Source organism: Pholcus phalangioides, unplaced genomic scaffold (genome assembly GCF_987345545.1).
Source record: "Pholcus phalangioides strain wild (caught in Gottingen) unplaced genomic scaffold, Ppha-v1.0 ptg000001l_1, whole genome shotgun sequence".
NCBI lineage: Eukaryota > Metazoa > Arthropoda > Arachnida > Araneae > Pholcidae > Pholcus > Pholcus phalangioides.
Window position 1 is genome coordinate 30,223,546 of NW_028301594.1, and position 17,691 is coordinate 30,241,236.

The 17,691-nt window shown below is 38.6% G+C and overlaps 1 protein-coding gene across 1 annotated transcript; it reads right to left on the reverse strand.

Annotated features, from left to right (window-relative positions):
- Window positions 1–9,705: 9,705 nt before the first annotated feature.
- Window positions 9,706–15,852, reverse strand: LOC149090345 (uncharacterized). Its single transcript, XM_089235952.1, has 3 exons — window positions 15,794–15,852; window positions 13,630–14,188; window positions 9,706–9,825 (listed from the first exon to the last, which is right to left on the reverse strand). The coding sequence occupies exons 1-2, from the start codon at window positions 15,803–15,805 to the stop codon at window positions 13,643–13,645; spliced, it is 558 nt and encodes a 185-aa protein (XP_089092078.1). The 5' UTR covers window positions 15,806–15,852; the 3' UTR covers window positions 9,706–9,825; window positions 13,630–13,642.
- Between the last annotated feature and the right edge of the window lie 1,839 nt (window positions 15,853–17,691).

Consider the following 17,691-nt stretch of genomic DNA (forward strand, 5'->3'; position numbering starts at 1 on the left):
CTCGCCACAGAGAGCAACAGGCCTACACACAGTACAAATATTCAGTCACTACACATCACTCACTTCACTTCTGAGATATAGATGGCAGCACTGAAAAATCAAACACAATACTACATATGCACTCAGACAGTTAGGTACACACACAGTTACAAGTTGTGCCTGGCAGTAAATTGCCCATAAATGGCGATAGACCTGAGTTGTGCTCGGTTTGAAAAAAAAGAAAAATATTCACGCATCAAAATTCGATTTTACTGCTTCAAATTTCATTGAAGAGTGAAAATACTCCTTCAAATTTTAGAATTTTCTTTTAATAGAGTTGTTTCCTGTTTTTCTTCAAAAATATGTTTCTCTTTTTTACAAAAAACTACCCCTTAAAATTTTAGATAAGAGTGAAACTACTCTTCAAAAAAATATTTTATCGGGTAACACTGCAATATAGTATTATATAACATGTAAGAAACATCACTGAACTGGAACTTTTGCTGCCATCTATCATCCAAAAAAACACAGCTGCTAAAATTCTTCGATTTAAATTTCCGACCGGATTTTGAATGATGTGCCCTACATGGTGTGATGTATTAGTTTAATACGTAATTAATCAACAACTGTTAAAATTTCGAAGCAGGCGTAATAATTAAACTATTATTATTGCTTATAAAATATTTAGAAAAAAAACACCCTGTAGGGAACATCAATCAAAAACCGGTCAAAAATTTTAATCGAAGAATTATAACAATTGTGTTTTTTATATGATAGGTGGCAGCAGAAACTCCAGTTGAATGATGTTTCTTTCATGTTACATGGTACTATATATATACTGCAGTGTTATACAAAAAAATAATTTTGAAGAGTAATTTCACTCCTCTCTAAAGTTTTAACAGTAGTTTTGTGAAAAGAGGGACTTTTTTTTTTTTCAACAAAATTTTTTAACTCTATTAAAAAATCTAAAATTTGAAGAAGTATTTTCACGGTTCAGTAAAATCCGGAGTAAAACCTAATTTTGATGCTTTAATCGCGCATCTAGATGCGTATTGGCGAACACTGGTATAGACTATTTCACCAAACACCAACTCTGGCCATATCGCAATTTACTGCCATTAATGAGATGGGTTGGAAGTGAAGGCGCTGTCTATCGGTGGTCGCCTCGAATTCGCTATAGGGAAAATATCTATATCCTCCCTTGGGTTCGAACCCGGGACCCTGACAACAAGCTTCACGATGGTAGACGAACATCTTACCACCATGCCACTCGGGCACACTGGTATAGACTGGTTCAGATGTTAAACTCAAGAGGGGTGTTCTTTCCGATAAAGAATGTTCCAATTTTAACACTTTGCAATTCAATAAAACTCATCGGCAGGAGGTAATTACTTGTACGACAGATTATTAAAATAAAATTATATTGATTAATTTGATTATTGTTTTCATAGTAGGAATGGAAGACCGACATTGAGATCAGCTTATGGATGTGATGAATGGGACGAGAAAGATAGCCTTTGTTTCTTCGATCGTAACGTTGGCGATGCCATAACGTTCATCCTGAAAGTGATCAACCTCAACGATGGACGAGTTGTTCAGATACAGTGGAGGCAGGAATTCCACGTCCGAGGCACGAACGAATCCAGAGGAATTAACATTACTCCAGGTTCGTCTCGTAATAACCGTCTATCTCTTTGTCCAATTATACATATATACCGTGTTTCCCCGAAAATAAGAGAGACCCCGGTCTTTTATTAATTTTTACTCCAATAGATGCACATTAGGACTTATTTTCTCGTTATTATTTTTCCGATGTACAAATATCTACATTAACTACCTACAAATATCTACGAAATTCGGCTTGAATTTTTTACGATTCAATTTTCGAGAACCATTGGATTGATTCTCCTGTCGAGTAAGAGACCTCTTTATAAAATGAGTCTTTTTTCATCTATGGGGTTTGCTCCTAGTGAATTCGCAATACAACTGCCACTGATTTATCCCTGGGCAGGGATCAAAAGCCCCGTGCGTAAAGGCGCACTAGATGCTTGGTTAGTTGGGGCACTTTGTAACCACATTGTAATGTTGAAGGACAAAGGGTAGAGAATTTGCGCCTCTTATGGAGTCTAGCGTCCGGGCACCGGACCCGACTGCTCCCCCTCCCCCCAGTTGTGGCCCCGGCTTTTTAAATAGCTTGTTTAATATACCTACAATATCACGAATCGCGAGATTTTTTTGTTTGTGATAGAATGAGCGACCAAGACATGGAATAACAGAGTGAGTGCCCTAGTTAGTGAGTAAGCGAATGAGAATGAGTGACCAGATGATTGAGTGTGTAACAGAGTGAGTGAGTAACAGAGTTACCACTCGCTGAGCTAATATTCACGTTTATGTGATGCTCCTTTTTCATGTCTAGATAACACAGTTTGGAATATTGTGGTCGGAAGCAACGGCCAGGAGTTCCGATTGAGCCCGATCACAGAGATCGATTTCGACTACAACCGATTTTCGGCGACCGTCACGATGTCGCCTGGCAGAGGGATAAGTCAGAACTTGGTCACTCGGAAGATAACATTTGCAATAAGACCCGTTCCTATAGGTAAGACAAACTTCTTAAAATTAAGCAGAGCAATTTGAGCAGAGCTGTATGATATGACCATATATGATGAATCTTGAAATCAATTCTATATAATTCTTCTTTTTTCACTTCTTTGTATCAATGCTTATGCCATGGGCTATAAAGGGGTCTCATACACCTTTTAACATGGTGAAAACTATTCTATATAATAGAGAAATACTATTAAAAATACTACTTAACCATTGATTTATTTCAAATTTCTTACACATGCTCTTGATTGTATGCACTATCCAATACGTTTTACACATTTAAAACAGCTTGCGTTCATGATAAAATACCATGACTTCAATGTAATTGAATAAAAATTGATTCGAAATATAAAGGAAACTGTTCAGTTTATAAAACGAAACAAAAGATTTTAATTTCATTGATTGACTCAATTTTATTTAAAATTGGATTTTAAATTTCAAAAATTTTTAAATATAAAATTTAATTTTAAATGAGCTTGAGTCAATCGAACTTCTTCGTTTCATCAACTAATTTCTTTTATATATATCTTGAATCAATTTTTATTCGATTCTCAATTTTTAATCAATTTGCATTGATGTCATGGTATTTCATCAGGCGGCATAGGATAGCAAATACAATTAAGAACGGCTAAATATTATTTTTAATAGTATTACTATTAGAGAGAATTTTGCACCGTTCTAAAAAATATGAGACCCCCCCTTAACCTATGAGTCAACACAAACTTGATTCGCAGGGGGTCCGAGATGGGTCGGAAACAAATTCATTTACAGCCAGTGATTCTTGAGTTTTGTTTAACGATCAAAACTTTTTACTCATGGGCTTCTGAGATGGGTTGTACGAAACAGTCAGGGATTCTTGAGCTATGAGTCACGACCCCCACTTGATTCGCAGGGATTTCCTAGATAAGTCGCAAAAATCCTCTATCCCCTGTTATAGACGTACTTATCGAGTCACTGGTTTCACTAACTTCGTGAAACAAGCAATCCCATGGGCCGCGAAGCTGATCTTGTTGATTTTGGGTCACTGCTGAAAAAAGTTAAGAACCTCTGGCTTATACTAATATGATAATAAATCAGAGGTGCCGCTGACGCGTTAAATACCCGGAATTTCGGAAAAGGACGCATAAAAATTTGCTTCGCGTGTCCCATCGGACGCGTTCTCCAGTAGTAGAACCAAAAAAGAACCTACTTATAAGGTGGTAAATTAATCTTTTTTAAATGAACCTTTGGATTGAACATGTTTAATTATTAATTATTTATTTGATTCACAGTCGATACCAGTGAATGATGAGGGTGGGTGGCATATTAATTTTTTTTTCCGAAAGGATCCCACTTTCTCTTAAAAAGGACCCAGATTTTTCCAATCACCTGGGTCCCGGGACCCAGTTAGAGTGCAACGGCATCTGTGTAGGGGATAGATTAAATTAACAGGTGATGAAAGATTCTGACAACAAATATGAATACCAGGTATAATTAAATGTTATGGGCTTGAAGGCATAGATCTTATTAAGGAAACAGTTATTTTCCGGATATTATGCTGAGGTGAACTCGGAAAGAAAAATTATCACGTCTCCGCCGGGACTCGAACCCAGGCCCTCTTGCCCGGTATACAAGAGGGCCTGGGTTCGAGTGGATCTTGTGATAAGTAGTACCGTGTATTCGTACTACAAATACAAATACAACGCCACAACAGGCAAAATGCCTAACAAGGTGGCTGAGAAAAAGATGCCCATAAAAATATGGATGTCATATATTTCAAAATTATAGCAACCCAACTAAAAATGCAATTAACATTTACTGCACTACATATCACAAGATCCACCTCTCCGAATGCATAATGTCGTGCTGATGCAATTTGCATGCACAATCACCTACGCTGCACGGGGGAAAACCTGCTGCATTTTTTTACACATTTACATTCCCCACACCCGCTTTTTCCCCTTCTTTTTCTACTTTGGCTAAGGCGCCTCTGAAGAGGAGAGGGCTTGTCGTCCTTCATCTTTGGGCAAATTGGTTTACCGCTCCAAGTAATGTCTCGGAAGTCTTTGAAAAAAAAACCAGGATAAATAAGGAACAGCGATGGGTTATAGCGATAATAATAGCTTCGCACTTTCCCCCCAAAGATGGCGAATGAGTCAGCCTGGTCAGAAGCTCCACTTTTCGCATTTGGTGAAATTGGATTTGTGTCTTTCCTTTAGACCTTTGTCACATCTTCATTTGATTACACTAAATAGTTGTTAATGAATTATGACTAGAGAGATTTTCTGTTATTTTCGTTCATCGTGTCATGATATTCTCTTGCATTAAAAGACCTAGGCTTTGTCTACCCCGGGGAGCAACTCATGTTGAACGCGGAGAGTTTCATGAGCCTGCCTTTGAAGTCGCTGTCCTATCAGTGGTTCATGGAAGCGGACGGTGAGAAAAGCACTCTGCCCAGCAACATGATAGTCAGTCCTAGCGGTACATGCGTTGAAATTTCGGAACTGCGCAAGGAACAGGAAGGAATCTTAGTTTGTGCCGTGTATAGAATCAACGATATATTTCTCACGAAAAGACGCTTCTTATTGAAAGAAATCGGTACGGGTAAGATTTTTCTTCATGATGGTGGGTTCAATTACATTCGACTGCTACTACGTCCAAAACGTTCCGAGACTTATTTTATTACAGAAGAATGAATACAAAAATCGGACCTGTTTATTTGGCATATTTTCTTCGAAATTATGCATTTTTGTTATTGTTCATACAAAGATATAAATGCACATTCCAAGCCTCCTTCTGCCACATCCTGCAGTGTAGGACCACACTTGGGCCGGGATTGCACGAAAAACTTTGATAAAAGATCTTTTACAAAACTTGAAAAAAAATCAACCAATAAGCCTATTGGTTTCATTCGCTCGAATGTAACCGATACGCTTATTGGTTGCATTTTTCAAGTTTTATCAAAGAGCTTTTGCAAAACTTTTATAGTGTAATGTTGGCCTTAGAAGGTGAGAAAGGTGCGATCGCACCATGCGGCAAAATAATAGGGCCGTATAAAACTATTTTATTGCATTGATGAGGTATAATATTTTACTATAACTACTTTAAAAAGCCAGGACTTGAAAGTCTGTTGATCTATTGATGAAAAACATGTCGATTTATTAACAGACACACATATGGTAGTGAGCCTGTGGCCGCCCACATCTTTAAAAGGGATCCTTGGTATTTTACAAAACCCCAGTCTAAGATATATATGGTACTGGCTTCTTATATTGATTATTGATTTTCAAGCGAATTTATACTTTTACATAATCAAAAACTGTAAGGCCGATATCTAAGGTCTCAAAATGAGAAGCGGGGAGGGGGGGGGAGAGGGGGATGGCATGGTCTGAACCATGAGCCCTGTGGAAAAGAGAATCTCTGGGCCCGTCACCCTATCAGATTCGAAGTGCCAGTCAACACCGATTCAAAATCTTATTTCATGTATTAGACGTTATTTTGCTTAGCATATGTCTCGTTAACGTGAGGCCCCTTATCGACCTATACTATCCAGTATGTCCATGCGTTAAGACAGTCTTTCTAGAACCTCCTCGGAAAGGTTTTTCGATTGATCCGAATTATAAGACTTTTACCGAGTCCCCTAAATTGAATTTCGGTGGATGTATAGCGTAAAATGAGTTGATCTCTAGGTCTAACCCCCCTATCACATCATCTCTCGTGAAATATTGACGAGGTTCCGCAAAACCATTCTCGCACCGAACGGAGCCTTCGCGATGTTAATTTTTCCCAAAGTTGTTCCTTTTTTTTAAGAAGGAAAAAATCACGAAGGCTCCACACGGTGCAGCTAAATGACCGGCCCTGCTCCAGCGCCTTTGTCGCTAATAAGTTGGTTGTGCGGAAGTATCGTAATGTAATGCGATGTTTTGACATCTGGACACCAGGAGGGTCCCTTGAGTTCTTAAAAGTCGACATGATTTGGTGAGACGCAACTGACCAGATCTTTGGAAGGCCAAATTACGGGTGCTCCATCACGACAATGCGCCACCTCACAGGAGCTCTCCTCTGGTGTCAAATTTTCACCCAAAACATCACATTCCAATACTTCTACAACCAGCTTATTCCCCAGGGGATCTATTACGCTCACATCGTTGCATAACGAAATCGTTAGTGACGTCACGCCCTTGAAGCAAATTCTCAACGAGTCCCATAACGTAAACCTTAGTAGGGAACTGGGGCGGGGGGGGGGGGTATATTCGACCTCCACCCTCCCATTTATGATAGTATGTAACAAAGTTTTTGGATCTGCTCCTGCATCCACCTATGCAACCAGAGACCCTTGAGCTATGAGTCACGACCAACAAAAACTTGATTCATCGGGACTTTCGAGATTGGTCGTACAAATCGAATTACAGTTTTGTTATAAACGCACTTATTGCGTCACTGTTTCCATTAATTAAAAAACAAGCAGTCCCATGCGTCACGAAGATGATCTTGTTGATTTTGGGTCATGGCTGGAAAAGGTTAAGAACTTCTGAGATTTAGACAAAATAACATTGATATTTGAAGTTGTTTATATATTCGCTGCGTTTTCTCCCAAGAGTTTTGCTTCTTCTTGAGAATCTGGCTATTTATTTTGTTTTTCTCTAGTCGTTGATCATGACGATGGCATGAAATGCTTCATTGTTCTATGCGTTTATTGCAGTTGCAAACGCGCTGATGCAAGAGAGAAGTCCTCGAAAGACGAGGCGAAAAACGCGAGCCGTAGAAGACGAAGACTACGTCGCTAAAACGGAAGCCCCGGACACAGAAGAATATAATGAGCTCGGCGGTATAGACGCCGGCACCATATCCAGTTTATCCAATGCCAACGAGAAGCAGGCACCACCCGACGAACCAAACTTCAACTCTGCCGTTAGATACCCCATCGTGAGTGACGTTTCGGCAGTTGTGAACCAAGCGCATGTTAAACCATTCCCCAACAACTTGAACAGAATTAATGACCTAGGCTCAAACGGTAACGTGCCACCGCATCCCATAATACAACCCGGACAAACAAATCAGCTGTTCATGCCGGCCGCCCTTCCGAAGGTAAACACAGTTCCAGAAATTCCTACTCAAAGTGCCGAGGAAACGATATCAACGCTGCTTGGCGTGTGCAAAATCGAGAAAGAGTGCAGCGGCCACGCGTCTTGCATCGCATCCAAAAGTAAAAGTAAGACCTGCACCTGTCACGAGGGATACAGAGGGAACGGTATCTTTTGCTGGGAGATGATAGTACCGGGCCGAGGTCCGAACACGGTACTTGCTCGGGACAAGACTAACGATCGGGACAGAACACCGGTGTCCGATAGATAAAGAACTATACATGTCATGTCCTCAATAAATTTCAAATGGATATTTTTACATAGTGGTCTTTGAATTGACTCGAACTCATTCATTAATATTTAGAAAGATGAAGCACAACGATATTCACTCAAAACACAAAAATTAAACACCAGACAGCTGTTTCAGTTATAATACAGTAATACCACGAAGTTACGCAATGGGTAGGACCGCCAACAATTCGCATTCGCATAAGTCGGGGGATAGTTTTCCATACAAATACATACAAATTTTTTGTTTATTGGGACCAAACTTTTTAAAGAACACTTGAAGAACACCTGTCTTTTTCCTTCTTACTGTGACTGTAATGTTATGGTGCTCTTCTATGGCTCCATAAAATCTAACTTGCGCTTTGACTGCAATATAGTCCGGTAAAAAAGATTGTATTCCCCTTAGGATCTGGATGAATGAAAATCATGAAATCATGTGTTTAAAGCTTTAACACTAGGACTACGAGAATTACCATATCCCCTCCCCTATAGCCACCGGAGCGCTCAAAATGGCAGCCATTACGTGATAAAGCTGTAAATTTGGATTTATTTTTATGTATAGATTGAAATAATTCCCCCAAAAGAGCTAGGGTTGACGGACGTGAAATATTGTCGTATGGAGATTTTTGGGGGTCGGGGGGGGGGAAGCCCGGGTAGTTAAGAAAATTTTACGTTTGAAGCTAATACTTAATTTACTAGCAGAAAGAACGGAGGTGTTATCGTTGCAAACTTGTCGCTTTTGTTTTCAAGTGGTTGCAACAAGCAAGCCATTGTGTCACTTACCGTATGATGAGCTTGTATGTTTGCTTACTCCTGAAATGCAACGAAACATGAACGATTCTATACCCTAGTATTAGAATAGAAAATGAATAAAATATTTCTCTCTCTTTCTTGAAAAATTCACATAGTATATTGCATCATAGTGTATTTAAAATCTGGTTAAGCAACGAAATTTGTTGCACAATATTTCGTCGATAGTATTTGAATTGAAAAAAAAATTGAATTTTTTTTTTCTGTTTAGAACTTTTTAATAAGAGTAATAAATTTGATTTGATTAAAAAAAAAAGGACAAACCTTGGGATTCACTTCCCTGTGAAGTTTAATATTTATATACTGTAGCCTCTCAAAAATCGGTGTAGTTTCATCACATACTACGGTCTTGATCAAACAAACAATTCTTCACTTGCTTATCACTTAGTAATCTCTACTAATTTCAGAAATGTACATTTTTCGCAGAGAACTGTGTAACTTTGGAAATCACGCAACTCGAGGTAGCGTAAGTCGGGATGTTAGTGTATAGCTCCTTCGCCAGTACTCGCTGAAATAAAAGTACATCATCACCACCTCTTTCTCTGCCATCAGTCATCACTATAACGCGTCGGATTTCGATCTTGCCATGTACTTTTATTTCAGAGAGCAGCCTGGGTTATAACAAGCCATTTCCACGGACGAAGGGGGCTATATATTAGCCTTGGAAACGACTGTTGGGTGTTAAATTTTTGTAATTTGAGCGAATATCGGTGGACTTCACCTTTCTACACTGTGCTCAAAGGGTATTTCCATCATTAATATTTGTTTAGATGCACCAGTTTCACGATCAGATGACCTATCATCATCCAGAAAATAAATAAATTAATAATTAAACCGTGTAAAAAAATCGTAACCATTCAAAAAATTCTAAAATTTTTAAAAATTTCAAAATCAACTCTACAAAATTGTCTGTTTTTCAATAAAATTTATTACATATTTCGTTGAAAAATAACGGATGAATACATTTAAAGCTTTAACGTAAGTACGTACAAAGAAAAAAAGCACTTAAAAATATGTGTTGTGACGCATGTCCTTATGATTGGCAAATGACTCCACTGGCTCAGGTATTTCAAATCACCTATCAATAAACAAAAATCGGTATTGAATTGGTTAAAATAATTGTGCAAATACATACAGCAGTCGTCATATTAATTACAAATTTATTCAGACTGATCTGGATTCTGTTACACCCTGTGCAGTCAAAATTCTTAAGCTTCCTCCTTTTCCCTGCCCAAACAGATCTAAAGAAATCTAAAAAAAATCCCTTCTCAAATATTTACCACCTCTCAAATTTTTTACATGTTGCATACGCCTATATACGATCTATAATAGTCCTAAATAACAAATCTTGTCTGCTTGCTCATTATTTTAGTTTTCAGTAAAAGAAAGAACTCTGAATTGTTAATAATCCTTGAATGAATTCATAACTTTTTGCAAATATTGCGTATATTCAGTAGGTTACATTTTTAGTCCATAAAAAAAATCATAACTAAATTTTCATGAACAAAAATTTTATAAGTAAGATCGATCTCTGAAGCCCTGGGGCAGGCACGGATCCAGAAATTGTGTGATCATCTTTCCCAAGAGTCGAATAAAGTATAGGTCTCTGTAAAATATGGGATGATACTATGAACGCACAATCGATCCTCCCGACAATCACCGTGGGTCTATTCTTGGCTAGAGTTCGGTGATCTTCTTTCTTGGGGGGATTTTAGGTACGGCCGTTTCAACATTATGGGTCGTGACGTGTTCTGGGCTCCATACGTAGCTAGAAGTATAACAGCTTACATATTTGCATACTTCCATTCGACAGACATTGTTCCGATCTTGTCATATAGGCTCCCCTATAGATATGAGGTCCCCGGGTCTATGCGCACACATGCCCGTGGGTTAAGATTGCCCTGGGTCTATGGACAGCTCTGCCGGATTCTGAAAGAGTAGTATTTTCTCTCACCATTATTTCACTTAGAAGCTATTTCTTCAGAGCTCTCCGTGCCCCCGCCCTTCACTCTTGGTTGGGCAACCCTTTCATCTCGTGGTTCCCATAGAATATCTCAGTGTTACAAGGGGCCATATGGCTCTAGGTTGTAAAGAACTGCCTTAACTAATGCATACAATTGTGATTATTATTTGGAACTGACATCATTTGCTCATTTTTGTCGCACCACGGTCATTTTCTGCACAAGAAGGCTAATTAGACCGGGACCTGCAATTTATTGCCGATTCCGAACGGCAGGCTTGTTTTTTATACTCATCGATAGGTTGGTGCGCTAACTCCACGATGGGACACTCCCTGCGGTAGCAATTTTTTCTGCGGTCATGTCACCATTTTTGTTGTACCCCTGTGTCAGGAGAGTTTTCTAACAAGGACGAACCGGGTATCGAACTCGCGACACCTCTAAACATCCTTTGGTACTTTAGGCGAGTATCTTATAGACCTAGGCTACCGCGCGCTCCTTGGAACTGACATCAATATTTCAAGACGAGAGCTCCTCGAGAAATATTTTTGACCAGTATTTTACTTTCTGAAATCTTGCAACTAGTCGTGACCTTCGAATCTTAAGATTTTCTAATCCTCCAAAACATCTTAATTATACATTTATAAATGCCTTTTTCCATAATTAAAGGACTTGGTTGAATGGGGCGTCGTTTTTATGAAGTGACCTTAAAATTTTCCTTTTGTGCTACGTAAGGGACGTAATGTCTTTCACACGAATAATGAGATCCGGAACGTTTTGTTTCTTGTTCTTTTTATATTTTTTGTATCCCTGCTCATATCAACAACGAAGTTTCGGTTATTGCATTAAACGAACTAATTCAATTATCCAGTGTCTCTTAACCTTTTTCTTTTTCTCCATGGACTCCTTTGAACCATAATTTATTCTCGTATCCTCCTCTTACTCAGGGCCTCCCCCACCTTCATCCAGGGGAGAGAAAGAGAGAGAGAGAGACCTTTTTCTAATTAATGAATTGATATTTTGAGTAAATTTATAGTGAGCGAAAGCTTTATACAGTGTGATTCATTTAGAACCGGCCCCACAAAATGAGCCAGATCACAAAGATACCTTACATATAATTAGGTGCTTGATATATAACTGACCTTGGATTGTGAACTGTACGTTCTAGTGCCGCTTTTTGTGATTAGAGCAGGTGCTGAAAGTGGGTGCCGTTTCCTTGAAGGCACGCGGCCACACTCGATGTTTCATATTCTCAGTGAAGTGTCGTTGCAGTGCTCTTTTGATGATTGCTCTCATCGCAACAGGAATGTTGTTCTTCAAATTTTTTAATGTGTGAATATGATGTCCTTCGGGAACGCTTCGATACCTCTCAGAGATGTAAAGCAGGGTGTCTGCTGTTCTTTAATGTTCAATGTGTGTACTTTGTTTTTCAGAACACCTCTCATAAAAAGAAATCAAGGTTTGTCTGAGGATCTTGGGGAAGAGAGAGGGGCTTATTTTTCCTTGAAGTTATCACAGTATGTGTTGCAACCTGTTTGCGCCATTCACAAATTATTTGACTATTCCACTCTACAAAAAGATATTAATATGTAAGAGATTAATTAATTAATTAATATTAATGTTTAGTGGTTATGTGTATCAACTACGGAATTATAAGTGAATTCACTGGGCTGTTTTTAGAATAATCATCCTGTACATAAAGTTGGTTTCTAGACCCCCCCCCCCCGGTGAAAGTTGAGCGATCTTCTTTCTCTTGTAGGGGGGGGGGGGCTTTCAACTTCAAAGCAAGTCTGTCTCAGCATCATGGGGCCCCCGGTAAAACGTAAGTTCTACTGTTTACCTATTTATACCTACTTACTCTAAAAAATCATAATACAAGATCTTAGGCTGCCTATGGAAATGAAGGTCCTTGGTCATGCCTAGATGGTCCTGGTTCTATGGAGATTTTTGCTGGATTCTGAAAGTAGTCACACTTTTTCCCACAATATTTCAATTGAAAGCTTCATTTCTATTACATCTCAATTTTTTTTTCAGAGTGGTTCCCTTAGTCACCCGCTATGACCTCCCCTTCAACTTTATTTTCACCATTCATTAGACATTAGAGTATCCTAATGTCTCGCGAGGGAGCCATATGATTTCAGGTTTAGACCCATTAGGCTAATCCCATCAGGGTTGTCCCATTGACTCGAAAGTAGTTCAAAAACTCATATAAAGTGAAGGAATCGGTTTATTTGAATGCGGTTTGGGAAAAGTTTTTCTCACAGACGGTTTTTTTTGGTACAGAAAAAATAGTTAAATTTTTTGTCGACAGAGGGCACTGCACGAAATCGAATGTCAGCATTCTGGACCTAAACCTTTCTTCAAGCGCTTCTGCGTCCGGCACGTTCGTAAAGCTTCCACCGCCGATTCGTGGCTGAGGTAAAACACCTTCACAAAATAGTGCTTTATCCACCACCGGGGTCAAATAATGTTTGTTTTGTAGTTTTCTTTTTGTCTTTCTGTCTTGTATGTTTTTGATTTCGTCTTGTAGAAATAAATAAAATAAATAAATAAATATAACCATCACAATGAAAACCTTATGTAAGCGCCACGAACAGGAAATTTCAGAAATCAGCTGTTGGTCGTACACCCTGCATTTTATAGGACTCTGATAAGCATATTTCCAGTGATCTGCTATCGTGCAGCACCCTGTATTGATAAAAACTTAAACTGATTGTTTTGTCTGTGCCAAAAAAGTCCTCCCTCGTGAGAATAACTTTTCTGCAAACCGCATTCAGATTCGCTAATTCTTAAACTATTTACTCATTTATGAGACACCTTGTACATCAGTTCACTGATCTATACGTAGCAGTTTGTAGAAGAGCTCAGAAAATATTAAAAGAATACGTCAGTACACACTTCGAAAAAAAAAGCAAAAAACTCACCGATGAAAACTGTTCAAGGATCCAGCACGAAAACACCAGGCCTCGGTGGTGGTCCAACTTCGATACCTGGCATATTATTTGGCACAATTCCAGGAGCACCGTTCCTAAAAATATTTGGTCCAGGAGGGAAAGGTCCAACAACACCGGGTGTAAAACCTGGAAAAACAGGTCCGAACTGTCCGGGATTGCCGAAAATACCGGGATTGTTGTGCACGAAAATCCCAGGCCCAGCTGGTGCGACCGGGGGTAGTTGAGGTGGGAAGAAGTCGTTCCTTTCTGGACCTCCAAAACCGTTGAATCCTGGGAACACGGGAACTGGTGGGGGAGGTGGTGGTGGTGGCAGGATCCCAGGATTGATGGGAGGCAGTCGGTTTGCGACGTCGTTGTGGATGAGCACAGCGTCTCTATCGGTTTCCGGGTCCCTCGGGTATAGTGGACCGGATTGTGGGAATCCGCCGATCTGTCTTCCTATTCTGCTTATCCTGTAGAGGGAGTACACGAGGTTCGTCGAGTCGCAGAGCTGTGACAGCACGGTCATTGCTAGAATTAGTGAATATATCTGAAAAAAAAGTAGAGAAATGGACGCTTAATGTAGCAACTGTTGTTACATTTCAAGACACGAATGCCAGCCGGTCTTCCTCTCTAAAGAAAGAATGCAAATTTCCCACAGAAGCTAGTAACAGACCTCACAACATTTGAATTGCCCTCATTTAAATATTCAGTTATCGCCAGTTCTGTCTTCAGAAAAGGTAGACGGACACACGCACGCGATATTCCGATATGCACCGATTCGTTAGAAATTCTTCCGGTGAAATGTTTACGAGACGTTTCAACGGTATAGTGGGAACGCTTGGATATAATGAAACCTCGACACAAAAATGTTCTGCGACCCACCAGAAAATGCTCTTATGAAAATAAACTTACCACAAAAAATTTTAATTGATTCTTTGCCAAACAAAATTCAGTTGGACATGTATCAGCCTTGTAAACATGTTTATCGGGCAATACACTTGTGAATCACACAAAAAGTAGCGACACCGAAAACTTGACACTTTCGGTGATGAGACGATACCAAAAACCGATATTATTAAACGTCCTCGAAAGAACTAAAATATGTGACGAGTTTCAAATATGTTGGAGAATATTTCGAGCAAAATATAAAAAAAATATCTTTGTAGCGGTTTTTCAAAATCTCCTGAAAAAATATCATTACAGAAGGGTTTGTCGTAGTCGTCAGTGCCGTTACTAGCTATTCCTGCGTCCTGTGCAAGAATTTGCATTTAGGCTCCTTCTGGCCCATTCGTGGGCCATTGTGGGCCCCCTCCAAGTGGGCCCTGTGCAAGTGCACCCGTTGCGCTTGCCTAGTTACGGCACTGGTCGTAGTACAGGATATCGTTGTATCGAAAGGAATTTAACATTAGACTATATGCGATTCCAAACAAGATTTGAAAAAATATCGTTGTAGAGAGATTTATCGTTACATCGAGTACCGTTTTAACGAGGTTTCACTGTACATACATACATGCATGGAACTTGAATTAAACTTTTTAACCTTTTAGGGGCCGAATTCAGATTTAGATTGATTTTTTAAATTTCTTTTCTTTTAATTTTTTCCTTTAATTTAGACGTACCAATAAAAAAAATTTGTATAAATATTTCCCTGTATGTTCTCTGAACTTGCCCCACATGCCCATAGAAACAACACTAAAATTAAATTTTATTCTTCCTTCAAAATAGGTGATTTAAAAGAAAGTTAAATTGATATAATTTGTGCTGAAATTTTTGTTTTGTAAATTGAATGCGAAATCTCACACCTTCAAAAAACAGAAGTGCTTTCATGAACAAAAAATAATTTTTTCTGCTTAATGAAAAAAAAACCGATGTTCCCAATTGGCCGTTAAAGAGGTTGAACGTATAGTTGGGGGTTCCGCGATTATTTCTGTCTGTTTATTCCCATTCAGCAACCTCTTTGCAGGTAAAATGTTAGTAAATTGCCTCTTAAAAATTTGATAAAAAATAGTGAACAGAGTATTTTCTGAAATAACATTTGGTTTAAATTTATTTTTACATTTGTTACGGAATTTTGATAAGTTAAGCTAATATCATCTAAGGAACTTGCGCACATATCAACACAACTGTATGCGAATAAATGAAATGTACTTACCAAAGTTGCCATGTTTTAGGTATATCGTGTTCTCTTCAGAACGATTTTGTGACTGCAAGATGCGATCCTGCTTTGCCTTATATACCCCTAAAATTTTATGTCTTCTAAGAACACACAGCTATCTCTCTCTCATGTCTATATTTTTTCCTTTTTTATTCTTTAAATTGTTGCTGTTCGTGGTCACTGGGGCTTCCACGTGTTTAACGTATTCGAAATAACCCAAAAAGAAAAAAAATATATTTGTTTAGAAATTTTCAGATAAAATATTACATTTTTTTCTCCCAGTTGTTCAGTCAAAAAACGGTTCTCCCCGTTTTTACTTGAAACGACAGGGTAATGATACTCGTTTCTGTTTTTTACGGGTCCTTTCAACCACATTCAAATCATTCCGAGAAATACGGAGACGTTATCGGAGGACGTTAGGTCACCGATGACAAAGCACGAACGAATCCGTGACATTCAAGATCGTTGTTCTTCGAGATCAGTGTTCCAGAGCATCGGGACATGACTCTTACATAATTCCACCATTAATCCAAAAGACTTGCGTTTGCGCAAATTGTATCGATGAGGCATGTTATGGTGCATAACATATATTGGTTGAATGGCTAGAGTTAGGAAATTACATATTAAAAATACGAGTTATACAGGCATAATTACTATATATTTATTTGTCAATTCTAATCACCCTCCCCCCTTCAAAATGGGATCGAACTTTCCTGCAGGAACAAAAAATATCTCCCCCTCAGTGTTTGTCGCGTATGTTATTGTATTACGCGTTGTATTTACGCGTTGTATTATTTTCGTATGAGGTGCTGGATTTTTTTGAAGAATAGGCGAATGATAAAAATAGCTTCGCTCAAGCATGGTATTAATGGATATTTATATATATATATATATATATATATATATATATATATATATATATGTATATATATATATATATATACATACATAAAAAGTCAATTTTTTTCTTTTAATAATTATACAGTCCCTTGCAACATGAATCACATATCTGAGTTCTACGCGTTATTTGGATACCTTTTCCTAATTGGAAGTATGCCTCTAAGATCAACGGTTCGTCAGTAAAATGTCCTGTTGCCACGAACCTTGCATAATAGAGCCGTATAACATAATTGTTTTTTGTAAAAATATATTTTTACGCTCCATGCAATCTATGAAGTCTTTTTCCTCTTTGATGAATACCATTAGGATAAACTATTTCACTGGAAGTGAAGTTTTCCATTTTCCAGAACAGCCTAGTTGCAGAATATGAGAGCCCGTAACCGTTCGGGCTGCTAAATATTAGGACGTTGAAAATTCATCAGAATACGTTGACTACCCATTTGCACGTATCACGCTTACCAAAGAAAGCATTTCTGTGAAATTGCACGTACGTGTGTAGGAACTCTTGCATCATCGGCGATGAAAAAATTAGACGCGCGATTTTCAATTATCTTTATATGTCCGCGTTGGGCATGTGATCGAAAAAAAAAAATACATGCCCGATCAAAATTTTTACATGCCCAGTAGAATTTATCGTTCTTAATATATGCACAAAGGCAATAATGTCAAAAAAAAGTAACTTTTTTTACTAAGGTTCTTCAACCTTTCTCAAGTCGCCAGCACTGCCCATATCTATTATCGAGCGAAGAGAACTCCTTACGGCAACTTTGACATATTAATGCCTGAAAATATGCATAATTGTAATTCTTGAATGCGCGATTTATACAGGGTGTTTAATTGAATCGTTGATTATCAAGTTCTCGCTAGCACGAAATCGGACACGAGTATTTTGATACTCTTTGTGCCTCAAGGAGCACCATTTTGCTTATGAGCAACGGGTTGAAGATGGTTGGTTTACACCAGTGATTCCCAACGTGAGCGTTAACGCTCCCTGG